Raw genomic sequence first — 26703 nt, forward strand, 5'->3', positions numbered from 1 at the left:
TTGGGTGATAAAAATCATTTTCAAAATTATGTTTAAGAAAATGTATCTGATTCTTATATATAGAACTAGTTCTACGCGATACAATTTTGGGGATCTCTCTATATATACTACGTATATATATTTTATTTTAATACATTTCTACATACTGGTTTAAATCAAAAGTAAATGATGTCATTTTTGGTGGAGTCTGCCATTGACGGTTTTAGACGTCAAAAGTCTTCTACAGTCATTTTCGGAGATCTTGGCCAAAGGATTTTTAGCACTAAACTCGCGAGAATTTGGCCGTGCGTGACGATGACATCACACGTATGCGACAGTTCGTTGTTCGCTAGCCAGTAAACAACTTTTAGAGACTTCTGTGAGTAGCGAATAGTCCAGATTTTGTTCAAAAGGTTAGTTTAATTCCTAATTTCTCCATATGTTTAGTAGTTTTATTAATTATAGCGACGCGCACGATCACCTAGCATTTTGTCGCTACAGTAATTTAGTTGCGTTTCTTTCAAATTTGACTCATTTTAAACACAGCCTTTCAAGATATAGTTACCTATTCTTTTTTCCTCTTAACTTATATGTTAGATGGGCCTTGATATAATCTATTAGGTATTATTAATTCGTCTTCAAATACGTTTTTTAATCCCAATGTGGGTTGTATAGTAAACGTTTTGCAATGATTTTCCAATGATTTCTACGATAATTACATTTCAAATTGTTATAACATTCTGATTGTTTTATTTGCAGAAATGAAAACAAAACAAACCCTAATCTATGTTGCCTGAATGAGGGATGTGGTCTTGCTGCTGATCAGGATTCAGGATGCCTTCCAGATGTGTGGCATATGGATGCAGAAAAACCAGTGAAGATAACGTGACACTATTCAAATTCCCCAAAGATCCCCAGGAATTTCGCAAATGGGAGAAGCAAGTTCAGCGTATTCTTGGCGATTGGACGGCATCCCCCAATTGTCACCTCTGCAGTGACCATTTTGGGAAAGACTACTTTGAGTCCATATCACCTTTAGGTGTTCCCAAATTGCGAGCTGGGGCCGTTCCCACTGTTTTTATCCGTCCCCACTGCTCTTTTTGCTACGACACTGGCTGTGATCATTGCCTTCCGGCTATCAAACACATGAGCATTAATGCAGAATCAAAAACGAGCAGTATTAAAGTGAGTATTCTAATAATTTCTCCACACATTTCTAAAAAAACGATTTCCAATTATTTATGTACGTCTCCTATTCAGACTCCATCGCAGACAAAAAGGAGTGGAACAGCAACATCACGGACAAATCTTAGTACAGGTAAAGCAATTGATAGGGAGTATCACAAAACAGGACAACAAAAGGATAATTCTCAAGTGCAAGAATCAGGTCAGTGTTTACTAAAATGAAGGCAGATTGAAATATGACATTAGAAAGGGATGTATTTAAAATAGCATTCTTCTTTTCTTTTTCCTTTTTACAGTGAAGTGTGATCAGTGTGGGACATTTTTCTCCAACACTGGTTTTAAATCCAAAACCAAGCGTTTTTGTAGCACATCCTGCTCACATTCTTATTCATCTCGACTGAAAAAGACAAGTGCACCCTTGCAGGTAAGAAAAAAAGAGTTGTGTTTTATAAATGATAACTGAAATTCAAATTTGAGATCTATATTGTGTCATAACATCCATTGAAAACATGTAAAACATATTTTAAGCAAAAAAAAAAACATTTTTTCATGTTCAAATTTCCTACCGGACATTTTGAGAAAGCACACAGGTGATAGGGATTTTCTAATTATTCATTTTCCCGCCTTTCTTCGTACTGCGCATGCGCATGATTTAATTTCTTCCCCTAAACAAACATGTCTGCCGTGTGGAACTTTTATTCCGTTCATCCGAGTGATGCAAAGTTTGCCACTTGCAACAAATGTCATGTCTCGATAATTTGCGGGTGTATCGTGGCAAAAACCTTCAACACAACGAACTTAATTCGCCACTTGAAGAAAAAACATTGGGCGGAGTATGAGGAGTTTTTGAAGCTCACCGAAAAGAAGGCGGACCTGCGAGCAACAGTTAAACGGCTTGCGGAAATATTAACGGAGCCTCAGACGACCGTAAATATACCCCAAAAGATGGAATTAAATTCGAAAGACAACCAGTCGGCTTCTGTGGAGGAGGACAACAAATTCCCCTGTTTACTCTCTCACTTGGACCCCCAAAATGTGGTACCTGAACTCGAACATTCCACGGTCAGAACCTAGTTTAGGATATATTAGCAATAGATTGACTTTGAAAGCTAATGTTTAATTTTAACATTATAATGAACGGACGTCCTAGTCGAAGTTAATTGGACGTCGACTGCCGTCAATGGCTACCAATTAATTAACTTCGATACCCGTTTGTTCCTTTTATGAGGCTATGACGTCATTTTAAAATGTCGAATTAATTCTTGGTGAAAGCATATTGATAATACGTTGCCATACAAATCATCACAATATACTGATATATCGACACAACCCTAACTTTATGTGTAAAAGTTGTTTACTTCTTTGCCCATAGGAAAGCTCGCTTACAAAAAAGCCTAAATTGACCAAACCTCGCCCGGCAACCCAGGATGGTGAGTTACACACCCAAACACGCATCTATAGTCATTTTAATATTGTTCTCATAGTATACATTTCTTTCTATTCTGTAGCATCCATGAAAGTTTTTAATTGGGCCGAGTACTTGGACAAGGAAAGTTCCTTGGGGGTGTCTGTCTCCTGCTTCAGACATGTAAGTACATGAAATTGAACTAGACTTCAAATTGTCATAGAAATTAAAACGTGGATACTATACTTTTCTTCCATAGGTTCCCATGTGTTTCCAATGGGATGACATCAACGTTGGAATGAAAGTAGAAGTTTTAAACACCAATGCAGTCCTTTCCACTAAAGTCTACTGGATTGCTACAGTCATTAAAATTGCAGGTCTGCACAAATACACATTGTATATATATTATTTTCAATTTTATAATAGATTTGAGTTAAATTGTTGCCTGTACATTCATAACTACTGCCAACTTACCCTTCCATATTTTTATTTAGTCTTTTTTTTTCAACCAAATCCAGACTGTATATGAAACATACTTTAGCTAGCAAGATTTTTATTCAGTTTGTACTTTTTTTCTACCAGGATACAAAGCCCTGTTACGATATGAAGGTTTTGAGCGAGATAAAAGCCGCGATTTCTGGTCCAGTCTGGTTTCTGGAGAACTGCACCCCATTGGTTGGTGCGCTTTGACCGGAAAACTCCTGGTACCTCCACAAGGTAATAAAATGGGGATTCAAATCCAAATTTATAATTCATTTTAGGTAAAAACTTGATTGTAGCGTACCACGGTCAGTCACTGAATGGATTTTTTTGGACTTGTCTGTTGTAGATGTGACAAATATCCCTGACTGGAAAGAGTATTTGATGAAAAAGTTGGTGGGCACCCACACTCTGCCCGTCGAGTTTTACCTTAAGGTAAATATAGTCAAATTAATATATTGCACCCAACTACTAAACACACCTGTGTTTTACAGTATCAGGAACCAAATAATGCTAACGGTGCAACACAAGTGTATACACCACAGGTGTCAAAGGTGCGGCCCGCGGGCCAAATCTGGCCCGCCGTATCATTTTGTGTGGCCCGGAATTAAATTTCCTGATTTCCCCCTTTTTAAATCAATAATTAATTTTTTTAATCAATTTCTTCTGTGTTTTTAGTTCAAAAATAATTGTGTAAAATCTAAAAATATATATTTTTTTGTTTTAGATCTATAAAAAACTGAATATTCAGGGCTTTATATATTAAAAAAGTGCAACGTTAAGATTTCCAATGACTTGAGTAACTTTTTCCGTTTTAGCTGTCGGAACGCATGAAGCAGCAATCTTTCAGATTGGGCATGCGCGTGGAGGTGATCGACCCCAAACACGTCAGCCGCACCCGCAAGGCCATCATCGAAAACATCATCGGCGGGCGCTTACAGTTGTTATACTTGGACCAGAGCGACTCCCCTGAAAACATCAATACCAACTTCTGGTGCCACCTCTCTAGTCCACTCTTGCACCCGATTGGTTGGTCCAGAAGAGTAGGCCACAACACCAAAGTACCCAGTAAGTTCTTTTCTTATTTTTTTTTCCCAGTGTTGTCCCAAAATAACTTTTTGATCAATAATTCCATGTTTTTTTATCCGTGTTTTCACAGCTGGTGGAAGTTCTGCCATTGGATTGAAAGGAAATTGCAACAGTACAGATAACCTCTTTAAAACGGTCAACTTTAGCAAATTATTAAATCGGTTTTGAGGAATCACATTAAAAATGGAACATTATTTTACAGCCCAGGTATGTCTACATGGACGGAGGTTATTTCGAGGAAGGAATGAAGCTAGAAGCTATCGATCCGCTAAATCTGGGTAGCATCTGCGTGGCAACAATACAAAAGGTCCAAACATGACTACTTCAAAATGGCCGCCATAAATGAGAGACACCATTAGGGAGAAATCATCCATATTTTTCTACGTCACAGGTGCTGTTAGAGGGCTACTTGATGGTGGCCATCGATGGCGCGCCATCAAACAACGGCTGCGACCAATTCTGTTACCACGCCTCCTCTCACGCCATCTTGCCCAGGGACTTCTGTAAAAGGAACGGCATCCCTCTCACCGTGCCTGCAGGTCAGTTTAAATATTCTGCAACGTGTATTTTCTGATCCCTGAATAGAAATGGGGCAAAAAAAACAAGGGTTGTTTTGATGCAAACTACGGCCCGCGGGCCATATATGGCCCGTTTTGATTTTTAATCCGGCCCACCAACGTCCAAAATATAGTAAAAATCAATGATCTCATTATTTTCCCTTTCCCCTGCAATACTCTAGTTTCACCGATAGATGGCGCACTAGTCCTTTGTTAGAGTCAACAAAATTTGAAAATACATTTTCACCTTCAATTGTGACTTTTTTCATAATACTTTATATTATACTATAATGTCATTCTCGCCTTGAGATAAAAGATAGCTTTTATGCTGGTTTAGGAATAAGACACACATTGTGCATGAAAATCAGTTAGAAATTGATTTAAAACATTTTTTTTTTAAATCCTGCTCGCATGTCTAACAGGTTGGGAACCCGAGACTTTTTCCTGGGAAAATTACCTGGAGGACACCATTTCCAAAGCCGCACCACATCATCTATTCAACACGGTAAGGAACAAAAATCCCCTTTTTAACCCATACTTTGTGTGACCAATAACGTCCGCCAGAGGGCAGCAGCTGGATCAGATTGTGACCATTTTGTGCCGACTAGGACTACCCGGGTCACGGCATCTCCCCCAACATGAAACTAGAAGCGGTGGACTTGATGGAGCCGCGTCTGGTGTGCGTGGCCACGGTCAAACGCTGCGTGGGACGTCTGCTCCTCATCCACTTTGACGGCTGGGACGACAACTATGACCAGTGGGTGGACCACCAATCCCCCGACATCTACCCCATCGGGTGGTGCGAGCTCACCGGCTACCCACTCCAGGCGCCACCTGGACTCGGTAAATGCTAAATTTTGAATAGATATCCCTGAAAAAGGTCAACTTTGAGTTTAATTTGTAGCTTTGTGTCTCTTGAAGGACAAGTTGGACAGGTCAAGAAGACAAAGATGCCTTTTAATGGGAGAAAAAGTAAGTTCTGACATTTTTTTTTTTTTTTTTTTAAATTGTAGTGACGGTAATGTTCCGCTTGGCTTTATTTTAGAGCGGCGGAATGCAAAAAGACAAGTCGCGGAGGAGAATGACGACGAGGAAGATGATGACGACGACGACGAGGAGAAGGGACGCCATGCGACCGTTCAACCCCCGTTACCGCTCAAAAGCGAACCGGAGGAGATGGCCAGTAAGTCAACACTGGCACATTCACACTTTTCATCATAGTGACTTTCTTCTTCTCTCTCCTTAAGTCACAGAAGTAGAAGTCAAAATGGAGGAGATGGAGATGGAAGCCCCCATCTCCAATCATCAGAACTAAAGGCAAAAAAGGACCCCGAAAACAACATGGAGGCTCTTTTCTTTAACGTCAAAGACACAAATGCCATTTGGGAAGAAAATGGAAGTTTGGTTCCCTTCGTGGGGCTCTTTTAGGTGACTTCTTTTTCTTCAACTTTTGTCACAAGGGTGTTTGAGAAGACCCCCAAAAATGGAATTATGACAGAACTGATATTGTGAGCTTGTCAAATCTACTGATTATTGTGTTTGGAATTATTCTGGAAGTATCCAGAAAGCTCGACTACTTGGAAAACAAGACAAAAGTGTTATTTTTTTATTGTATATGAAGGCACGGACCCAAGTTTTGATATAAAAACTATGACAAATAGATTTTTGCTGTGTTAATAATGTTCATGCTGCAAAGACTTTGCCCATCTCAGCCCAGGACGTCCAGCATCCATTTTGTTTTCAGAAAAACGGCTTCACGCAAGACTCCGTTTCTTGCTTTTCTTCGACGCTTTCAATTTCGCACTTTGGCGAACTTGTCGTGCCGGCTTGCCCGTTTTAGGGGGCGAGGGAAGCGCTTGGCCACCCGGGCAGGCCTTGAAAACGTGCACGTCTTTGACCTTGCGACCTTTCAACTCGGGTGGATTGGCGCAAGTGGCGCGTACCTTCAGGTTGACTTTCTCGATCCATCTGGACAAAGAAACAGCAATGGAGGAGACCCGCTACCTTTTACGACCCAACAGGAGTCGACACCTACAGGCGTAATGGCAGCAGGGGGCAGTCACACATCAGAGGGTTACCCGCCAGGTTGATGACCTCCAAGGAAGTGAGCGGACGCAGGTCCGGCACTTCTTCCAGGTGGTTGCCCTCCAGGAAAAGGCTCCTCAAACCCGAACCCAAGCCCGTCAAGGAGCTCGGTGACATCTGTAGAGTGGGGGACAGAACACAAAAGTCCAAAATGAAGCACTTGAAGAACTGGTGTCAAAGCAGCGGCCCGCGGGCCAAATTTGGACCGCCGAATCATTTTGTGCGGCCCGAGAAAGTAAATCAAGATTTTCTGTTTTTGGATCAAATTGAAATGAAATGTATAAATGTATATTAAATTTCCTGTTTTTCCACCTTTTTGAAATCAATAAATGTCATTTTTTTTATCAATTTCTTCTTTGTTTTTAGTTCAAAAATCTTTTTGTAAAATCTAAAAATATATTTAAAACAAAGCAAAAATACACATTGTTTTAGATCTTTAAAAAACAGAATATTCAGGCCTTTTAATCTATTTATAAACATTTTTAAATATCTAAATATTCTATCTAAAATGGTCCGACCAACATAAAATCAAAGGCAATAAATTAACAACAATATTGTATATTAATGATGCAAGCTGAGCCGAATTGAACATTCCATGTCTTTCCATGCCCCATAAAATTACAGTAAGTACAAAAATCAAATGATATGAAAGTCAGTTTGCTGACTTACCTTCTCCAAGTCCATGTTATCCAAATAAAGCTCTCTCAAGGTGGTTCCCAAAGTCTGGAAAGCTCTCGGTCCCACCCAGCGGATGGCGTTCCCCGACAACCTGAGCTCCTTCAAGTTCTTCAACTCCCTCAGGGCTTCCGTCGGCACCTCCTTGAGCCGGTTCCCGGCCAAGTGGAGCGTGTCCAGGTCCGCGGCTCGCTCCAACGCCCCCGGCGATACCTTCTTCACGGCGTTCCCGCCCAAGTAGAGAGCTCGGAGGGCCCGGGTGCCGTTCAGGGAGCCATCTTGGAGCTCGGCGATGGAGTTGTTTTCCAAATGAAGCGCCAGGAGACCCGGGAGAAGTTTGAAAGATCCTTTGGGGAAGACGCTAAAGTTGTTCTTCTCCAGGTGGAGGTAAGTCAGTTGAGGGAGTCCTGTGGGATCAAAGTACGACCAGTTAAGGAATAGGTTCCGTTCTGGTTTTTGGCTTCCGGAACGGACCTTTAAATACTTCTGGGCCGAGAGTGGAGATGAGGTTTTCCGACAGGTACAGGTAAACCAGACTCTTCATGCCGTTGAACGCGCCGTCCTCCAAGTCGACGATCTTGCAGCGTTGCAGGTGCAGCGACACCACCCGCGGGACTCCGGGGAAGCTATTGCTCGGGATGTAGTGGAAGTGATTTCCCCGCAGGTCCAGGAGTCGCGTAGCGGCTGAGAAACCTCGAGGAACTTTGCCCAGGCCGCGGTTCTCGCAGGAGGAATGATGCGTCTCGGCCTGAAGTCGATCGACGGGGGGTAAGGTTTACCTTGTCCTAATTTGTGACACACACCCGTGTTTTTCCCGATACGGAACATGCCTCTCCAAAGGGTGATCAAGAGTTTACTGTTGAAACCAGCTCTCCAAATTATATTCATGAGAGACAGTTTAATATTTAAGAGAGAGAGTTTAATATCTAAGTACATTTGTCCAAAAGACCGGCGACCAAACGTCCGGTCACGCTCCAACTTAATCTGGGACTTTTGGGCTTACCGTTCATACCCGTGTTATTTTGTTCAATGAGTTCTTTTGGTACTCACCTCGCAGACGCAGTTGTTTGGACACTTGACTCGGCTCTCGGGCTCTGGAGTGGGCGGCGGCGCTCTCTGACTGGCCTCCTCCAACTCGGCTTTCAGCATGGCTTCCTGACTCTGACAGCGCAACTCCGGAGGTTGGACGGCCTGGAGGAACTCCCCGGAGAGGTGCGATGGCCCAGCGCAAGTCCCGAGGAGCTTCACCTTGCTGGCCATGGCCCACTCCCTGCGGTATGGACAAAAGATAGGGCGACCGCTCCCAAGAAAGTACGTCAATTGGCCTACCAGACCTGAGCGGACGCATGTAGCAGTTGCAGTAGACGGGGTTCCCGGACAGTTGAAGGCGCGCCAGGTTAGGGGAGCCTTCCGAGAAAGGCTGGACCACCCGGAGCTGGTTGTGGCTCAAGTCCACGTGGACCAGGTTTGGGGATTTGGACAAAGCGCTGCTGGACAGGTCCTGCAGGGACATGTGGTCCAGGAAGAGGTGGCTCAGCTTGGCCATGGACACCGACTCCTCGCCCAGGTATGTCATGGGGTTGTAGCTCAAATCCAGGCGGGTCACCTCCGACAGTCTGCGTACACAGACGGTTCGCCACTCACAGATTTGGGTTCGAGCTCGCGGACGGATTATTTGTGTGGATCAAAACATCTGGACAGGGATGGTGTCGGAAGAAATATGAAACGTCACCTGGTCATGGTCTCGGTAGGGAAAAACTGCAACTCGTTGTGATCCAGACTGAGCCGGTTGAGTGTGAACAAGCCGGCAAAGGATTCGATGTCCAAGTAGTTTAGAGAGTTGTGACTGAGGCGGAGCCACTTGATGTTCTGCAAACCCTGTCGGGAAGAAAACGTGGCGTTTTTCAACGTTTTGGACATTCTTAGGCAGAAGTCCACGTCTAGTGTGTACTTGGAAAGCCATGTTGGGGATGTAGACCAACTGGTTGTGGTTTAACGAGAGCAGGTTGAGGAAACCCAGTTGCGCAAAGGCCCCGGGTTGGATCTCCTCCAGACGGTTTCGCTCTATTGTCAGTTGTTTCAGCGAGGACAGACCGTCCAACGATTCCTGCCAAAATAAATGATATGTTATTTTTTGACGCTATCGCTTGATTTAGTTCGGGGAAAAAGCACCTGGTAGAGGACGTCAATGTCGTTGCCGGCCAGATTGAGGAAGACCAAGCGACCCAAGCCTCGGAAGGCGCCTTCCTTCACCCGACGGATGTTGCAACGTTGTAGAGACAGGTGCGTCAGGTAAGGGGTGTGGCGGAAGGCTCTGGTAGGGAGTTCTTGGATGGCGTTCCCTCGGAGGTCCAGTTTGACCGTGATCTGACATCCGGGGAGAGAGAAAAGAGGATGGAGTCCATCTACGGGGCTTGGCAAATCACGGTAAGTCAATCTAAGCGAGTACCTCGTCCACCGTGGCGGGAACTTCGGTCAAGTTCTTGTTGACGCAGGCGACGGTGAGCTGGATCCGGTCGCAAACGCACGGTTCTGGACATTTGGCAGCTCGCGATGCCACGGTGAAGAGGAGTAAGAGCAGTATCGGTGGGATTTGGGACATCTGAAAGGACAAATGACAGATGTTTGGTCAGGTACGCTACGTGGAAAGTTGTTGGATGGATCATTTTTTGGGGGGGATTGGACCGTGGACTGTGTGGAGCAGAGCCAGAGTTGACTGGAATGCCCTAAAAGCACATTCCCATGACGGATCAAGGCGCCCTTGAGCCACAACAATAGACTGGGAAAGCTGCACCTTAGGCAATTTGGAGTCAGCTGACTTTTTGGTTTTGGAGAAAGTGCATCAATCCGTGACCGGACGTTTAGTCACTGGTCTTATGGTCGCCATTGTAATGTATTTAGATATTAAACAATATTTAGATAGTAAACAGTACTTCTTATTTGTAAAATGTAAACATTTTGCTGCTACATTGCTGTCCATTTCAATACTGATTTGATCATGTGACTTTTGACAACAACCCCCTGTGACAAGAAACCTTGTTCTCCCCTACATTTTGTCTCAAGAGAGTCAAGAACCCGTTTATAATATTACGAGTTGTGTTTTAATTTTTCACCGCTTTATAATTTCAGACATTTTACGAGAAATGTCTCCACGGAAAATGGGAAAGAGACTTCTTGGCTGGTGCGGTGTGGATTCCCCCTTCCGAGACACCAGAAGAAGTGTTCTGTTGTGGACAAAGACGTCCAGTGTCTCACCTTTTGCAGCCGTTGGCGTGCCAAAAAGAGATTCCTCCACTGAAGGTGCGTAAAAAAGGAAATATGAGCCCAAAGTTCCAAAGGAAAAATAGATCTCTATAAAAAAATCACCTCTTGAAACCAATCCTATACTTTACCCACAAAATTACCAGAAATGTTTGCCTATCAACTTAGTTACAATGATGATGAAACCTAAAAGATAAAAGGAATTAATTTTAAAATGGACTCTTTTAAAGCCTTTTTATGATCTGGAAACCAGCCAGAAAATGAAGGTTACTAGTAAAAAGCCTCAGTTTAATCCAAAATACCTAACAAAGGCTCATTTTCTGAGTAATAATGGCTATATTTTATATTCTAGGTATTTGTAATAGCTCTATCCAAAGAAATTTACCTTGATTGCGTCCGTCCGTCTTGTGCTTCTCACAACCTGCTACTCTATCCAAACTTCTGCCGACCAACCCCCTCCCCCCTTACAAAACAAACTAGGTTTATCCCCTCATGCCCACACTTAACACACTCGTGCCCGAAAAGTAGCAATCGGCCCGCGAAATATTCAAAAAATCTCAATTACATTACAGATAAAATCCTAAAATACTCATGAGATAAAAGACCAATCATATTTAGCGTAGGTTTCAGACCAAATTTATTCCAGATTATTTCCATCATGTTTATTTATTTATTGTTTGAAATAGTAGTACAGTCAATAGCAACTAATAAGTTAAAAATTGTGTTCTTTCCCATTTTTTTTTATCACATGTAGACATCCAATCACGCTGGATTCTGCCCTTGTTGCCATGGCAACCCGTCCAACATGTGACATTGTTTTTGCATCTCAGGTAAGATGTGAATTATATTAATAATTATTAAAATCACAGTTAATATATACATAATTGAAAAATTGCCAGGCAGAGTCACCTTTATTATAACTTTTATTTTTCAATTTTTTCCCAGTGTTGAGTCAAAGTAGCAAGAATGACTTCCGCTTCCATGTTTCAGTGTGGATTTTCACATTTTTATTAACTAGAAAAAATATATATACACAGTAATCATTAATAGTGGAGAAAAAAATCGCAAAGTAGTGAAGACACGATAATCGAGGGATTACTGTTAATTCAATAGGTTGGAATGCCTGAAAAAAATGAGGTGTCTCCCTTTAAGAAGCAGTTGCAAAAGTGCATGTTTTTAAGACAAAAAGCTGCCAGTTTATGTAAACTTTCCATCACCTTTTTAACATATTTGTGTCTATTTTATGAAAATAAAAATCCCTAAGGTGAACGCGTACTGCAGCCTTCACAAAATATACAAAAAGCAACGGAAAAAAAAATCAATGTTAGTAGATGTGAGAAGCCTCCACGTTCCTGCTGACTCTCCGACCAGTTAATTGAGGAGTTTCTTTTCCAGTGCCGAGGTTAACCGGTCCAGACTGCTGTGGGAATCCAGGACTTTGCGGTTTCTGGAAGGTGGCACAGAAACCAGTTTAGGTCTACGTGGTGGTTAATGTCATTGAAGTGAAATGTCCTTACTTGGACAAGATGGTGTGAAGCAGAAAAGCCTGGTCTTGGGCAAAGTGGTCCTGCTGGACGACATGCTCCAAACACAGGAACAGACCCTGATTGGGAGACCTCTTCTTGTTCCTTCTTTCTCCCTGAAACGTCCAGCAAGTGAACATTCAAGCCACGCGACCAAACGTCCTGGCGGCCAAACGTCCAGGGGACCAAACATCCAAATACCGGCCAGTCGGTCATACCTTGAGGACTCCCACGAGAACCAACAGCGTGGAGAAGACGGCGTAGGCCTGAAGAGCCGAAGTGGCCAACCTTCTCAAGAGCAGGTCTGCCAAGATGGGAGATTCTTGTCACGTTTTATAAACCCGGCGGGTGCGGTCTACTCGACTTCACTCACCGAAGGTCTCCAGGACGGCGGTCTTGGCTTCGGGTTCCTCGCTGTACAAAGAAGCCACTTTGATCAGGACGTCCACGGCTTGGTGTGGCTCCAAAATGTTCACCTAGCGAGAAGAAGGATTATTATTATTATTATCATCGTCAAGTGGAGCCAAATGACGGCTGGTGTGACGACGCCACCTCTGGCAAAAGATGTCTCATTTCCCCCAGTTGAAGAAGCTTCCCGGTCGAAGGGCAGTCCAGAAAGGAGAAGACCTCTTCCTAATGTGAGAATAGATTCCTTTCAGACTAAGACCTGGTTTTCCTGGTGTCAAAGTGGCGGCCCGCGGGCCAAATCTGGCCCCCCCGAGTCATTTTGTGCGGCCCAAAAAAAGTCAATCATGAGTGGCGACTTTCTGTTTTAGGATCAAATTCAAATGCCAATGAAGAATTGTCCTCTTACTGGACACTGTGCTTTGGAAGGACTCTCTCCATTTTGCATTAGGCAGTCCTCACTTGGCTCATCATCATCATCACTCTCGTCATGTTCTTCTTCGTCATCCTCCTCCTCGTCTTCTTCATCCTCTCCCTCATCATCACTAAAAAAGAAGAAGCCCTTTAGTTGACGTTTCTACCCAAACCACAAAAACAAGAGGTTTTACCTGAGAGAAGCCAAGATATCTCCTTCGTGCCGCCCCAAAATGGCTTCCCTTAGATTGTCACAGCCTTCCTCGCCCAGCCAGTTTCCTGTCACGGTCCAACACGCCCATTACAGACCTAATCAAGACCTGAATGGCCGTCTTCTTGGTGGTTTTTGCGGGTTTACCGTTCAGATCCACTTTCTCTAAAAGTGGCTTGTCCGCCAACGCCCGGGCCAGAACCAGCGCCGCCGCCTCGGTGATCTCACCGAATGACAAATTCAGCTCCTGTGAGACAAAAACTGCTGAAAATATGGAAATCCTGTTGAGATGTATTCAGATTTTGTCTTTATATCCATTGATATGTTGCTAATTTTACTCATTTTCAACTCAGACCCCTAAAAAATCAGTTTTGGTGAAAATTGCTGTCCAGGTCAAAATGGATTGGACATCTAACACTGACCTTGAGGACCGGTAAGCCTTCCCTGAGGACAGCGGCCAGGGCAATGGCGCCTTCGCATCGGACCAAACAGTCGCCAAAGTTGATGACTTGGACGTTCCTCAGGTGGGCCAAAGCCTGCAAAATTGAGTTTTTGCCTTAAGGGTTGGCGCTATTCATTAGCCGACGCCACTCACCTGAGCCATAGCCAACGTCCCCCTCTTTGCGAAGGTGTTGTCGTTGAGATTGAGCACGCGGAGATCTTGGTTATGACGCATGGCCGACGCCAAAGCCGTCACGCCCGAGTGGTTGATGCCATTTTGGGGCAAGTGGAGCTCCTCCAGGCTGCCCATTAGCTGAAATGGCATTATGAGGGAAATCAATACAAATTGCAAAAGTTTTTGTTAGTTTTTGGATGGTATTTTGACCTGAAAAGCTTTGGCCAAAGCACTGGCTCCCTCGTTCTCCAGGCGGTTCCTCCCCGCCACAAACACCCTCAACGCCAGCGGATTTCCCGCCGCCGCCGACCGTCTGTGGCACTCCGTCAAGGCTTCCGACAAGATCTACGCAGAAGATAAAGATTTTTAGTTTTCACCCCGACTCAAAGCCAAATTCCACTGACCTTTCCTCCCCCGATTCCCATCCCGCAGTTGTTGAGTCGGAGCTCCCTCAAGCGGTGGCAGGTGGCACTTCTCAGCAACTGATCAATTCCCTTTACACCATCAGGTCCAAAAGCATTGTCACTCAAATCCAGGACGGTTAGACAGGCCCCTGCCATCATCAATCCATTGCTAAGGGATTTCTGACAAACAAATAAAGATGAATTACATAAGCAAATAAGTCAAACATTGAAATATTGACGTCTCACCAAAGCCATTGGGATTTCCGAGCGTAATCTTCCTGTGAAAAGGTCACTCCAATAACATCTCTTTAAGAAAAAAGGAAAAATATTACCCTGATCTTCATTTATTGTCACATTAGTACCAGTTTTTGGTCTTGGGATTGCATACCTGAAGCTGATCTTTGCTTTCCAGTGCTTTGGCGATGGCTCTGGCCGCCTCCACTCCCAACGTGTTCCCCTCCAAGTTTAAAGCTCTCAGATGCTGGTGGCGTTGGATCTCCTGGACCAGATCTTCCACTGGAGGTACACACAAAAGTCAACAAGTTGTCTTAGACTGACATGAATATTCTCTGCCAGGAAACCCCTACCTGATTCCACGTTGTCTAGTTTCAGTCCCAAACCTTTGTAGCTTAGCTCTCCATCCCCTAAGTGGGTTTCAGAAAGCGCGTCGGCCAACTGGGCGATGTCCTGTGAAGCCATGATGCTGAGGTAGCATCCAAAAAAAAAACAAGCGTAATTTGAACACTATTTTCAAGTCTGTGACAAAACCACTTTCCCGTGAATGGGTCACGTTACTCAGTCGTACAATGGTGCTGCAATCAATAGCTTGGAAAAAGGTTAGCTACAACAAAAGCGGCTGCCGGTTAGCGCAATTTAAGCTAGCAGGTGGACTTTCTCAACGACCAAATTGGAACACGACGTGCTCTCTCGGTACAGACTTTTGTGAGAAACTCTTCGGTGTTATGGAAAAATAACCCAATTTCGAGGAAAGCAGATATAAGAAACGGGAGAGGGACTTTACCGTTAAGAGCTCATTCGACGGAAAGAATTGCTAAAAGAAAACACGCCGTCCAGGTTTGAAAGAAGCGTGCCGGTTGCCAACGGTGTGACGTCACTTCTTCCGTGTTGTTTATTTTTTTTTGTTTTTGTTTTTTGTTTTTTGTATTTAAATGTTGGCGTTCCCTTGTAATCTTACATTGGACACACTTTGTCCCTTTATTATTTTAAAGTTCTAAAAATATAAAAATAAAAAAGTCTAATTTATAGAAATACGTTTTTCTACATTATGTAGAAAAACGTATTCCCGCCTCTCCTACTTTGTGACCAATGAGGTGACAGAACGCTCACATACGGAAAATCAATACGGAATCCCACTCATCTCATTGGTCGATGTGCAGTCGCTTAAAACAACAGTCGATAAATGAAAAATTTAGAATTGAAAAACATTCGCCAATGAGTGCTATGCAATGGTTAAAACAACCATAATTTGTGCATAAAAGAGTTATGATGAGTTACTTACCTAAACCCTGCATAAAAACAAATGACAAGATGAAATACGTTAATTTTCCAGGCTATATAATGACGCGACTTTGCTGCCCCCTTACGGCTGCGATTTGATCCAAACTTGTTGCCGTACTGCACTAGCAAAACAGCTAGCACATAGGAGGCTAACAATTTAGCCAGCAAGCAGTTCAGTAGCAGCTGTAGCTAAAAAAACAAACAAACTAGCGTCTGTCTACAAATCCATGACGAGAAGATCCATTTTCCAAATATGCTGCCCGAATAGTGACTGCTAACTGCCTCTTTCCACCCGTCTTTTTCGCCTTTAACGCTTCGTGAATTCGTGACCCGAGAAGCTTGAAACTTATCTTTGGGGTGAGTTGTGCTAAAACAAGGTTTGACTTTTCATGTTCGCAACTTCTTGTCATTGACTAACCTACTATGAATTATATAAAAAAATGCACATAACGTGAGTATAAAACGAGCAAATGAGCTCACGGTGTGGTAGAGTTTGAAAGGCGAGTTAAATTTCCCTCGTTAGCTTGTAGCATAACTCGCGAGGGTAGCTCAACTATAGCCTCAATTTCCTTTTCATAGCGTTAATGTAACACAACCAGTAAAAAAAATAATGTCTATCTAAACTTTGTTTAGTCCGTGCTACGTTACTATAACAAGGGTTTTTGTGTGAGTATGTGTTTTTTTTAGCATATCCTGAATAATAACATCCGGCGTTCACAACACGTCGCAGTTTCGAAAATTTTGCTTGGGAACATTCAATGTTGTTTTTCATTCTTGTTAACCAAGCCTTTTTACACTTTTAACTTCAAACTGCCTTTAGTAGTTGATATAATGTAATTATTTTTGGTGCTGGTGACGGTAGGCCTTATAGTATGCACAGGGTAGCTGCAAAATTGACATTTAAGAAAACCGTGTAACGTGAACTAGCTTTTATGTGGATTTATGTTACTCCGGTTGCAACGATAATAGTTATATTTGGATACCGTTTTTTTATCCATTCCCTTTTCACTCTAGAAAATGGACTCAGAAAGGCTGACGCGAAGAGAGGAAATCCAGAAAGCAATGAGTTTTATCCAGTAAGTCAACACAAAACTTAACAAATTTGTACTTCTGGCTTCAAAACTAAGCTCAATTTTCTCTTGTCAAATTTATTTGCAGGTCATCATTGCCTTTTCCAGAGCCAGAAAATTACGAGGTTTGTTAACTTGTACTCATTAACCATCATTCTGTTACCACAACTTCATTTTCATTTGCTTTACAGGCTTTTTTGACCCAGTTGGTTTATAACCTCCTGGGCGAGGGCAATTCCTGCTACCGAGACGGCGACTCCCGCCAGGCGGCCCAACAATACGGAGAAGGGATCAACGTGGCCCGTTACGCCCAAGCCGAGGCCCTCATCATCCCCCACGAGCTGCTGGAGAGCCTCTACGTCAACCGGGCGGCCGCCTTCTACCAAATTGTGAGGAAACGGACTTATTTTTGTGGACGGCCTACGTTTTGCTAACATTGTTGCTGATTTTCTCCCCCAGAGGGAATTCGAACGTGGCGTCCAGGACTGCGATAGCGCTCTGTTTGTGTCCGAGGGCAGTCGCAGGGCCCTCTACCGCAAGGCGCTCTGCCTGAGAGAAATGGGGCGACTCCGAGAAGCTTACGAGTGCGGCACCAAATGTTTGCTGACGGAACCACACGTATGTAGGCCACGCCCTCTTATGTGACATCACTTTGATTTCACTCTGTATTTGTCCCATTTTCATTTGTTTTGCTTTCTGTGATTTTTTATGTTCTTTTTTCAGGACAAGCAGGTTTGCGAGCTGGCTCAAGAGCTGGCCAATAAGCTGGGACTCAAAGGCCGGAAAGCCTACATCAGCCAAAGCGAGTCTACCGTCGCCGAGGGGGACAATCTTGGCAAGACGTCACCCACGTCTGGAGAGGTGGGGCGATATCCCGGATGATTGATACTAAAATCAAAAGCACTTGTTGGCTAAAACAAGTTTTAAAAAAAAAAAAAAACACTGGTGTCAAAGTGGCGGTCCGGGGGCCAAATCTGGCCCACCGCATCATTTTGTGCGGCCCGAGAAAGTCAATCATGAGGGCTGACTTTCTGTTTTAGGATCAAATTAAAATGAATTGAATAGATGTATATTAAATTTCCTGATTTTTTTCCCCCTTTTTAAATCAATAATTCTCATTTTTTAATCCATAATTTGGTGCTGGCTTCACTTCTTAATTGACTCCTAATTCTTTTAGATGTCCTCCAATGGAATGGAGTCCCTGGGCGACATGGGAGCAGGTATGATGGACCTATATACCCGTCGATATGCCTCCTCAGCTCCTTATTTTTTGGTGTGGGCGTGGCCTATTGTTTCCTCAGCAGACATGTCCAACGCACAGTGCATCCCCGCACCCCTGGCCACGTCCATCCCGGTCAGCGACGAGCCGGCGGCCCCGACGGCTTGCGCCGACCTCTCCGAGAGTCCCGACAGTCCGGGGGGGCAGTCTCTGCCGCAGACGCCGTACTCCGTCCCCGTCTCCGAACACGTGGACGAATGCGGCGGCGTCATGAAGGATGAGCTGGATAGCATCCTGGACTGCATCCCAAAAAAAGTCAGCGAGGTGGGAATCCCGTTTGTACCGCCGCCACCTCCTAATTAACAGAGGTGAACAAACTATTCTGTGGTGGGTGCGGGGGAGGGGGATTTCGGTTCCAAACTCTAAAGAGGAGAGTTTTCCACAACTCTGGTATGTTGCAAGTGCAATTAGTGGATTGCCATCAGGTGTGGCTTCTCAGCACAACCCCCACTGCTGCAACATTGTGTCTAACCTGGATAGTTCTGTCCAAAAACCCTGCCCCCACCCAGAGCAGCCCTCGAGGAGCACTTTGCCCAACCCTGGCTGAGACTCTTGAATCCACCCCCATTTTGTTTTTGGACATCTTTCAATCAAAGCACTAACTTTTGACCCATTGAAAAGCACCACAATGAAATTGGAGCATTGGACAAAACATATGAAAATGTAGCAAGCCATAACACAAGCCTTAATTAACAAGGGTGTACAAACTATTCTGTATCTACTAATCTATTCACATATATGTGCAATGCTTCAATTTCAATGTGGTGCTTTTCAATGGGTCAAAAGTCAGCACTTTGTTTGAAATATGTCCAAAAAAGTATAGAGCTGGATTCAAGAATCTCAGCCAGGGGTGGGCAAAGTGCTCCACGAGGGCTGCTCTGGGTGGGGGCAGGGTTTTTGGACAGAACCATCCAAGTTAGACACAATGTTGCAACAGTGGGGGTTGTGCTGATACCAGCCACACCTGATGGCAATCCACTAATTGCACTTGTAACATACCAGAGTTGTGGAAAACTCTCCTCTTTAGAGTTTGGAACCAAAGCCCCCTTCCCCCAACACCCACTGTGGAATAGTTTGATCAGTACTGCCAATACAGATGAAATAAATACATTAAATAAAATATATTTGAAGTTCACATACAATCATACCTCTACTTACAAAATTAAGTGGTTGCAGATTTCTTTCCCATAACTTGAAAATTTAATTCAGACCTAAATTTCATATGTAAATACACTCATTTGTTCTGCGGTCCACCTCCATCCTTTTTGTATTTTGACATTGGCAAAATGTTGTGTTTAGAGTCCAGCAGGCGCCATCCCCACCAACCTCCCAAACACAGCGGTGGGTCTGCGGCTCCCCGCCCCGTCGTCCCAGCTAGCGCCCACCTTCTTCGGCACCCTGAGCGACATCCCACCCTTGGAGCCTTACCCGTCGCTAGCTCAGCGAGACCAGGGTTCCTCCACCCAAGCGCAGGACGCTCTGGGGGGCTTCTCCAGCGGATCCGTGGACGGAGAAGCCAAGGTCGGCTCGATTTCCGGCGGCCTGGACTCTTTATCCGAGTACACTCTCCCTGGTGAGCCAATGAAATGGCTTTTAAAATGATGCCTTTTTGCTATTAGCTCCATGATTGTGACACTTTTTGCTTTGACAGGTGGACGAGTGTGTCACAGCTTTATCCCCGGAATGCGAAATCACAACTCTGTTCAAGCCGTGAGTGCAATTTCTTTGGGACAGAATTTGCTTTGAAATGATTGGACAGAATCATTAGCCATAGCATCTTCTCTCTTCATACCTGGATGTCAATACCAATTAGCATTTTTACTAACATGAATACAAATATATGTTTTTGAAGAAGTAGCCTGAATTTCTTAATGATCTCCGACAGAATGGGCCAGGAGGAACAAATCTTTCCATGTTGTCTCGGAATCCTCTGGCTGCCACACACGAATTCCGCCAAGCCTGCCACGCATGTTACAGTCGAATAGGTTGGAGCCTTTTTCTTCTTTAGTTTAACATGTTTACAGTCTTTTGGAGTTTTATTAAGACACTTAACTTGCAGGTCCACGAGTCATGGACTACAAATACCAGCCAGAAGCAGCCCACCGATGTAAGAGGGACGTCTTACTGTGTCGCCTCAAAAACACAGACGACCCCACTTGGAAAAGGATTCGGCCTCGTCCAGCCCGGAATAACTTCTTGGGGGCCTTTGTACTCTGTAAAGGTGAGCCTTAACCTTTTTTAGGACTATTTTGTACACTGGTAGTAACACTAAATCCATCCTTTGCCCCTCCCAGTGCATTTTTCTAACCTTAAGATTGGATTTTTGCAGAGGTTCAGGAACGCCAGGAGTGCCAATACGGGGAAAACTGCACTTTTGCATACTGCCAGGAGGAAATCGACGTGTGGACGCAAGAGAGGAAGGGCGCACTCAGCCGAGAGCTGCTCTTCGACCCCCTGGGGAGCACGGAGAGGCGTGCACTGAGTGTCACCAAACTGCTTCAGCTCCACATGGGCATGTTCATGTTCCTCTGTGAGGTGAGGAGCTCTTTCTCCCCAGTAATGGAGCCCCCAGACCAAAACTCACCCGTCCTGTCCCCTTTCCAGGAATGTTTCGACAGCAAGCCGCGCATGATAAGCAAACGCAGCAAAGAAAACTTGGCCGTGTGTTCCAACATCACGGCCAGACATCCTTTCGACGACAATAAGTGAGTGAAGCCAATGTGGGGTGCCGGAACGCAGTCCCATAATGACATGCTTCCCTCGCAGGTGCCTGGTCCACGTGGTGCGCTCAGCCAACGTGCGCTACAGTAAGGTACGGCCGCTCCACCCACTCTGCCAGTTTGACGTGTGTCGCCACGAGGTTCGTTACGGCTGCCAGCGCGAGGACAGCTGTTCTTTTGCACACTCGGTCATCGAACTCAAGTGTTGGGTACTCCAACAAGACACGGGTGAGTGGGTGGAGCTTCGAAATTTGACCTTGCTCATGGCTACAATGGAATGATTCATGTTGCATTAGACATATGAATGATAAATTCCTTTTTTTGTCAGGTATTACCCATGAGGAGATGGTGCAGGAGTCCAAAAGACATTGGCAGAGACTTGAGCAGAATTCACACAAGCAGCAAAAGGTAGACTACAAACACTATAATGCACTTTTACAGAATAAAAATGGCATTTTTTTTGTTTATCGTTTGGTCGCTGGACGTTTTTTGGTCTCGACTGGCACCATTTTTTCATACCGTCCTGATTGTTTGTGTCCTATGGCAGCCTATCCACATTCCCCACCCGGCCTGCAGCGGCATGCCCGTCAGCGCGCTGGGACTCGGATCTGGCGGCATGGGAGACTGCCACGGTGTGGCGCCATCGGCCGGAGCGCTGGGAGGCGGCGGCGGTGGGCGCGGCCGTCCCCTCAACCTGAAAATGAAGTTTGTTTGCGGCCAGTGCTGGAGAGAAGGACAGGTCAATGAGCCCGACAAGAACCTCAAGTACTGCACCGCCAAAGCGCGCCACAGGTGAGGGTTCGGGACGCCGTCCGTCCCCAGAATAATGGCGTCCATGTGACATTTAACCATGTTTTTTGTCTGCCAGCTGGACCAAGGAGCGCCGAGTCTTGCTGGTCAAGTCGTTTGAGAAAAAAAAGTGGGTTGTGGTCAGGCCTCTCCCCTTCTCACGCACCTATCCGCAGCAATATGACGTAAGAGTATAATATAGCTTAACTGCAATATAATCTGACTATTAATAAAAGTGTCATTGTAAAAATAACAACAACCTTTTTTTCTAGATGTGCGTGCACGTGATGAAGCAGAAAAAGTGCCACTACATCGGCAACTGCTCGTTTGCCCACAGCTTGGAGGAGAGAGACGTATGGACGTACATGAAAAACAATAGCCGTAAGTAAGAAATTGGGTTTTTTGGCCACTTGTTTGGTGGCTAAGCTCCTCCCCCTTTTGTGTCTGGTCCTACTCCAGTGCGAGACATGCAACAAATGTACGAACTGTGGCTGCAGCTGACCAATCAGAGCCGACGCCCAGAGTGCACGGCGGCCAGCCCGCCCCCGGAGGACAAACAGGTCACCATCACGGCGGACTACAACGAGAGCATGGTGGGTAATTAGCCACTCTCGCACACTTCAAACGGTAATGACTCATTAAGAGGAAGTTAATAACTAGCCTCTGTTAGATGTTGCACTCAAGAAGGTCATCTTAATGTTGTTTGTTTTTCATTTTTATTTTAACATTGTTGATTTTCAGGTTCAGAACACTATAGGCATACATGCCCAAATTGGGGTGGAAAGTTTATTTTGAAAGAGTGGCAATTTGAACAGAATTTTTTTTATATGTATCGTATCTTCTGCTGACCCGGCCCATCTGTTAAATTTTTAAAGTCAATGTGGCCCCCCCAGCCCCAAAAGTTTAATTAAATATAAAGGCAAAGCATCCAATAAGAATAGGCTTTCATTTCAAACTATTCCACAAAATGTAGCTTTTCATAAAGAGCAATACTAAGTGTCCTGCAAGTGCAATCAGTGGATTGACTTCAGGTGCTTCTCAGAGCCCAACCCCCGTGGCTTCAAAGTTGGTCAGCTCAGTCAACTCGGTGCTGGACGGCTCGAGCAAAAAGCTCCCTCCCTCCCTCCCTCCTTACCCACCCAAAGTGGCCCAACCCCCGTCAATTCAACTTTTTCACCAATGTATGTGCCTTTGTCACCTTTGCAAAGACACCATGCCTTGTATGAACTGTCAATAGCCAATTCAATACTTTTTTGACCTATTTCAAATGTGGGCCATCAAAGTGCAAATTTTGGACCATTTTGACCCATTTAAGAGCACTTTTGTTAAATTATATTTCACCTATTTCATTCTACACAGCTGTGTAATGATGCCAAAAATGGCTTTTGATTTTATATAAAGGCCTAGCATCCCATAAGACTAAACTATCATTTCAAACTATTCCCCAAAATGTAGCTTTTCATAAAGAGCAATACTAAGTGTCCTGCAAGGGCAATCAGTGGATCGGCATCAGCTGCCTCTTCTGCCCAACCCCCGCTGGTTCAAAATTTGTCAACTCGGTCGGTGCTGGACGTCTTGAGCCAAAAGCTACTGCCCCTACCCTCCTCCCACACCATCCCAACCCCCGTCAATTCAACTTTTTCACCTATGTATGTGCCTTAGGCACCACTGCAAAACCATCCGCTGCCTCCTATAAACTGTCAGGAGCCAATTCAAGACTTTTTTTTACCTACTTCAAACGTGGGCCATCAAAGTGCAAACTTTTGACCATTTTCACCCATTTAAGAGCACTTTTGTTAAATTATATTTCACATATTTCATTCAACACAGCTGTGTAATGATGACTATAATGGCTTTTGATTTAATATAAAGGTATAACATCCTGTAAGACTTTCAAACTATTCCACAAAATGTTGGTTTTCATAGAGAGGAATCTTTCCGCAATACTAAGTGTTCTGCGAGTGCAATCAGTGGATCGGCATCAGCTGCTTCTTCTTGCCCAACCCCCGTCGCCTCAAGTTTGTCAGTCAGCTCAGTCGGTCATTGCTTGATGGCAAAAAACTACCCCTGTCCCTTCAACTTATCCACCTCTGCAAAACCACCCTTGCCTGGTATAAACTGTCGAGACCCAGTTCAAGACTTTTTTTTTTTTACCTATTTCGTACATGGCCCATCAAAGTGCAAACTTTGGACCATTTTGACTCATTTAAGAGCACCTTTGTTGAATGATATTTCACCCATTTCATTCTACGCAGATGTGTATGAATTAGAATAACACTGCTTGTAAAAATTATAACTCAAATCAATGTTTCTTTGTTATTTCAGGCAGGTCAAAGGTTATCCGACGGCGACGAACTCTGAGACTCAAAACACCAAAACGGAGCGACCGACGAGAAGAATCCCGTCGTCCGTCTTCTAGTCGAAGTAAAGCCGACACGCAAACACACCCGCACGCACATCAGCCACAAATCTCAATCAATCCACACCATTTAGCCATCATAAAATACACAAAAAAATGCTCCACCAGACACCATTTGTTTTTGGTTTGTGTTTTTTTCTTTCTCTATTTTTACTTTTAAATGCGGCAGCATCAAAAGCAATTTTTGAACGAGAGCGCTGGCCGCCATTCTGACATTTTTTGCTTGGCAATAAAGGAAACTCCCCCCTCTAATGTAAGGGGCTAGCTAGCTAGCATGCTAAACGTTGACCTTTTCAATGCAATAGTGCCAAAAAACATGCTTTTGTGCTGTTAGGGGACTTATTAAGACCTACAGAAGCATTTTTTGTTTTCAGCGGGAGTCGGACCTCCTCGTTTATAGTATCGTCTGCCATATTGGTAGGGGCACTTTGAATGTAACGCCTGAACGGGCCTTTAAAAACGAGGAAATTGATCAGAAAAATGTAAGAAAAGTGTATTTCCATTTCCAAAATCATTAGCTGAAGTCGTTTAGTTCTGCTAAAAAAAACAGTTAAATAGAGAAGGCGGGGCTTAAATGGCAATTCTGCCAGTGATATATTAACAATTAGCATCATAAGCTAAAAAGGCTAAATTAATTTGAAGAATTCCACAAAGGAATCTATTGTGTTGGATTATAATATCTAATTTGGACCCAAAAAAGGCAAATTGACATATTTTCAATCTTATTTCCAAACATCCAAACAAATTTTTTGTTTTGTTTATTTTTTTGTTTATTTTTAAATGTGCCTGTAAACAAAACACACAAACACGAGCAGGATTATCTCATTAAAGCCTTTAATGCAAACAAAAATACAAAACACACTCACACACAAACATCTATCTACATATAAATGCTATACTACTAATAATCGATAACTTAGCAATCAAGCTTAATAAATATGTAACCGGAAAAGTGTATTGATCTCATAGAACGTTCTCTTATCGGAATATTGCTATATGGACATGTATCGCTAAACTAGATGACGATAGTGATTTAAGAAAACCTTTTTTTTATGTTATTCCTATTTTTTTTATTCCCCTTTTCCGTGGGTCGATCCAGACGAAAGTACAAATTGTAAACGATAGAGGGCGCTAAATCGAAAGCCTCTGGAATAGACCGACATTACTACTATTACCCTTAGTATTATGAATACAATATAATTACTATGGACTATTTCTCTCCTATATGCTATTGATGATATGTACTTTTATTGCAACCTATATATGTATCCATGTATAAATACGATAGCGGTTAATACACGTCAAAATGGACGTCCTAATGCTAGTAGAATCTTTGTTAAGCGAAAAGGAGGATTGTTAAAGATGCAGTCGCCATTTTTACAAGTGGACTGGTATGCAAAGACGCTTATATAACGCCTGCGTAGCGCCATATTTGATATCGTGCATCTATAAAGATAATTCCCTTAAAGTATAATCCTGCTTACTATATACAGTATACTTATATGATACCTGTTAACCTATTATAACATTTAAGCACCCTGGTATGGTAGTTTGCATAGATGATGGTGGAGCTATGGTTTATTTTTTTGGGGGGTTTTTTTGGCTTGGTTAACTGGTTTGGGAAGATAAATCCACATCTTCCATTTTTTTTGTTCATTGTATTCAATCTGGCTGTTTTTTGTCATTTTCTAAGCCCCACAGTACAAATATACAAAGTTTTGACACCCCTTGTAATACCTTATTTGATTTTTTTATTTTTTATTTTTTGTACAAATCCTTCGGCCCAAGTTAAATCATGTCAATCCCTTATTTTTGTGCAAATTGGTAAAATTAAACCAGGGTAATAAGGTAAGCAAGTGGACAAACATTTTTTGTACTGTTTTTTTTTTTTATTATTCTACATTGTTTTTGTTCTATGGACTTTTTCTTTCCTCCCTGGTTGGAAGTTGAATTCTCAAGTGGACCAAATCTCTTGAAAGCATTTAATAAACTCTTTTAGTAAAATAAATGTATTTTTTTTCGTTTGGGGTCCTATTTAAATGATGCTTACACGTCGATACTGGTCTTCCACCAGCAGGTGTCAGTAAAAATGCAATGCTAGACTTATAAATAGACAACTTTCTATATTTATTATGAAATATAGGGCAAAATGTGTCAGTGTTAATGACGAAGGGCAGGGAAAGTGGCATACACATTGGTTTGGTTAAAAAAAAAAAGAGTATAATACTTGCTTTTATTTGGATTTTCCCCATTAATACACCAGAAAAATCAATTTCTTTCACTGGGTTGCAGGTGACCAGCATGTCTTTTTTATATAAATGTTTATATAAAAACGTTTTATAAAAATAGCCTTTAAAATCTGATTTTGAACATCTAAATTAATCTCTAGAAATCACACTTAATACTGCACAATCAGAGAAAAGAAACATGGACAACTACTAAGTAAAACCGGTTTGTCTTGAAACCAATTTAAGGATTGGGTTATCAATTTAGCCTTTATAATTTTAAATTAATTCCCACTGAAACGTCATATATATGTATAATTGCTTTATTAACGGTATATAGTGGTGACTGTATTAATAAACTGGGGCTTAATCCCCTTATGTACCTTTTTATTTT

General features: G+C 43.3%; 4 protein-coding genes across 9 annotated transcripts; 2 read left to right on the forward strand and 2 right to left on the reverse strand.

Moving 5' to 3' along the window:
* Positions 1-251: 251 nt before the first annotated feature.
* Positions 252-7128, forward strand: l3mbtl2 (L3MBTL histone methyl-lysine binding protein 2). 4 transcript variants are annotated; one of them, XM_077739304.1, is made up of 18 exons: positions 252-392; positions 739-1164; positions 1240-1366; positions 1461-1588; positions 2537-2594; positions 2673-2752; positions 2829-2946; positions 3152-3286; positions 3399-3484; positions 3868-4117; positions 4209-4273; positions 4341-4445; positions 4530-4677; positions 5118-5200; positions 5304-5538; positions 5617-5667; positions 5741-5878; positions 5943-7128. In XM_077739304.1, the coding sequence occupies exons 2-18, from the start codon at positions 814-816 to the stop codon at positions 6008-6010; spliced, it is 2226 nt and encodes a 741-aa protein (XP_077595430.1). In that variant the 5' UTR covers positions 252-392; positions 739-813; the 3' UTR covers positions 6011-7128. The 4 variants fall into 4 exon arrangements, with proteins under 4 accessions (XP_077595430.1, XP_077595432.1, XP_077595434.1 ...); XM_077739306.1 differs by having other exon boundaries at positions 293-358; XM_077739308.1 differs by lacking the exons at positions 252-392; positions 739-1164; positions 1240-1366; positions 1461-1588 and adding an exon at positions 1808-2202.
* Positions 6105-10057, reverse strand: chadlb (chondroadherin-like b). Its single transcript, XM_077739582.1, has 10 exons — positions 9905-10057; positions 9628-9822; positions 9407-9562; positions 9188-9333; positions 8790-9071; positions 8506-8725; positions 7930-8203; positions 7450-7862; positions 6731-6897; positions 6105-6663 (listed from the first exon to the last, which is right to left on the reverse strand). The coding sequence occupies exons 1-10, from the start codon at positions 10055-10057 to the stop codon at positions 6450-6452; spliced, it is 2220 nt and encodes a 739-aa protein (XP_077595708.1). The 3' UTR covers positions 6105-6449.
* A 1564-nt stretch (positions 10058-11621) lies between these two features.
* On the reverse strand, positions 11622-15428 carry rangap1b (Ran GTPase activating protein 1b). Its single transcript, XM_077738894.1, has 16 exons — positions 15311-15428; positions 14877-14992; positions 14678-14805; positions 14536-14595; positions 14290-14469; positions 14096-14230; positions 13865-14023; positions 13692-13805; positions 13417-13516; positions 13253-13337; positions 13054-13189; positions 12792-12872; positions 12613-12715; positions 12458-12543; positions 12234-12355; positions 11622-12163 (listed from the first exon to the last, which is right to left on the reverse strand). Exons 2-16 carry the CDS (start codon positions 14986-14988, stop codon positions 12088-12090), a joined length of 1677 nt encoding a protein of 558 aa, XP_077595020.1. The 5' UTR covers positions 14989-14992; positions 15311-15428; the 3' UTR covers positions 11622-12087.
* Positions 15429-15879: 451 nt separating this feature from the next.
* Positions 15880-26092, forward strand: zc3h7bb (zinc finger CCCH-type containing 7Bb). 3 transcript variants are annotated; one of them, XM_077739189.1, is made up of 21 exons: positions 15880-16164; positions 16822-16883; positions 16966-17002; positions 17069-17266; positions 17337-17495; positions 17601-17738; positions 18055-18097; positions 18179-18420; positions 19456-19729; positions 19808-19866; positions 20042-20141; positions 20216-20377; positions 20486-20691; positions 20761-20861; positions 20923-21104; positions 21205-21284; positions 21424-21668; positions 21745-21850; positions 21938-22046; positions 22125-22292; positions 23991-26092. In XM_077739189.1, the coding sequence occupies exons 2-20, from the start codon at positions 16825-16827 to the stop codon at positions 22268-22270; spliced, it is 2646 nt and encodes an 881-aa protein (XP_077595315.1). In that variant the 5' UTR covers positions 15880-16164; positions 16822-16824; the 3' UTR covers positions 22271-22292; positions 23991-26092. The 3 variants fall into 3 exon arrangements, with proteins under 3 accessions (XP_077595315.1, XP_077595312.1, XP_077595314.1); XM_077739186.1 differs by having other exon boundaries at positions 22125-22258; XM_077739188.1 differs by having other exon boundaries at positions 18182-18420; positions 22125-22258.
* Positions 26093-26703: the final 611 nt, after the last annotated feature.

This window comes from Stigmatopora nigra, chromosome 18 (genome assembly GCF_051989575.1).
Source record: "Stigmatopora nigra isolate UIUO_SnigA chromosome 18, RoL_Snig_1.1, whole genome shotgun sequence".
NCBI lineage: Eukaryota > Metazoa > Chordata > Actinopteri > Syngnathiformes > Syngnathidae > Stigmatopora > Stigmatopora nigra.

What these genes read in the sequence shown, in the direction of transcription:
- zc3h7bb (XM_077739186.1), top strand. Translation starts at nt 16,825, where the DNA reads ATGGACTCAGAAAGGCTGACGCGAAGAGAGGAAATCCAGAAAGCAATG. An exon ending in CAGAGCCAGAAAATTACGAG is followed by an intron (nt 17,003 to 17,068) that starts GTTTGTTAACTT and finishes TTTGCTTTACAG; the next exon opens with GCTTTTTTGACCCAGTTGGT. An exon ending in CATCCTTTCGACGACAATAA is followed by an intron (nt 20,862 to 20,922) that starts GTGAGTGAAGCC and finishes CTTCCCTCGCAG; the next exon opens with GTGCCTGGTCCACGTGGTGC.
- chadlb (XM_077739582.1), bottom strand. Translation starts at nt 10,057, where the DNA reads ATGTCCCAAATCCCACCGATACTGCTCTTACTCCTCTTCACCGTGGCA. An exon ending in TGCTACATGCGTCCGCTCAG is followed by an intron (nt 8,726 to 8,789) that starts GTCTGGTAGGCC and finishes TCCATACCGCAG; the next exon opens with GGAGTGGGCCATGGCCAGCA. An exon ending in CCCCTGCTGCCATTACGCCT is followed by an intron (nt 6,664 to 6,730) that starts GTAGGTGTCGAC and finishes TTCTTTGTCCAG; the next exon opens with ATGGATCGAGAAAGTCAACC.
- l3mbtl2 (XM_077739304.1), top strand. Translation starts at nt 814, where the DNA reads ATGCCTTCCAGATGTGTGGCATATGGATGCAGAAAAACCAGTGAAGAT. An exon ending in CCGTCGAGTTTTACCTTAAG is followed by an intron (nt 3,485 to 3,867) that starts GTAAATATAGTC and finishes TTTCCGTTTTAG; the next exon opens with CTGTCGGAACGCATGAAGCA. An exon ending in CCAGGCGCCACCTGGACTCG is followed by an intron (nt 5,539 to 5,616) that starts GTAAATGCTAAA and finishes TGTCTCTTGAAG; the next exon opens with GACAAGTTGGACAGGTCAAG.
- rangap1b (XM_077738894.1), bottom strand. Translation starts at nt 14,988, where the DNA reads ATGGCTTCACAGGACATCGCCCAGTTGGCCGACGCGCTTTCTGAAACC. An exon ending in TGGGAATCGGGGGAGGAAAG is followed by an intron (nt 14,231 to 14,289) that starts GTCAGTGGAATT and finishes TCTTCTGCGTAG; the next exon opens with ATCTTGTCGGAAGCCTTGAC. An exon ending in CTTCCAAAGCACAGTGTCCA is followed by an intron (nt 12,873 to 13,053) that starts GTAAGAGGACAA and finishes TTCTCACATTAG; the next exon opens with GAAGAGGTCTTCTCCTTTCT.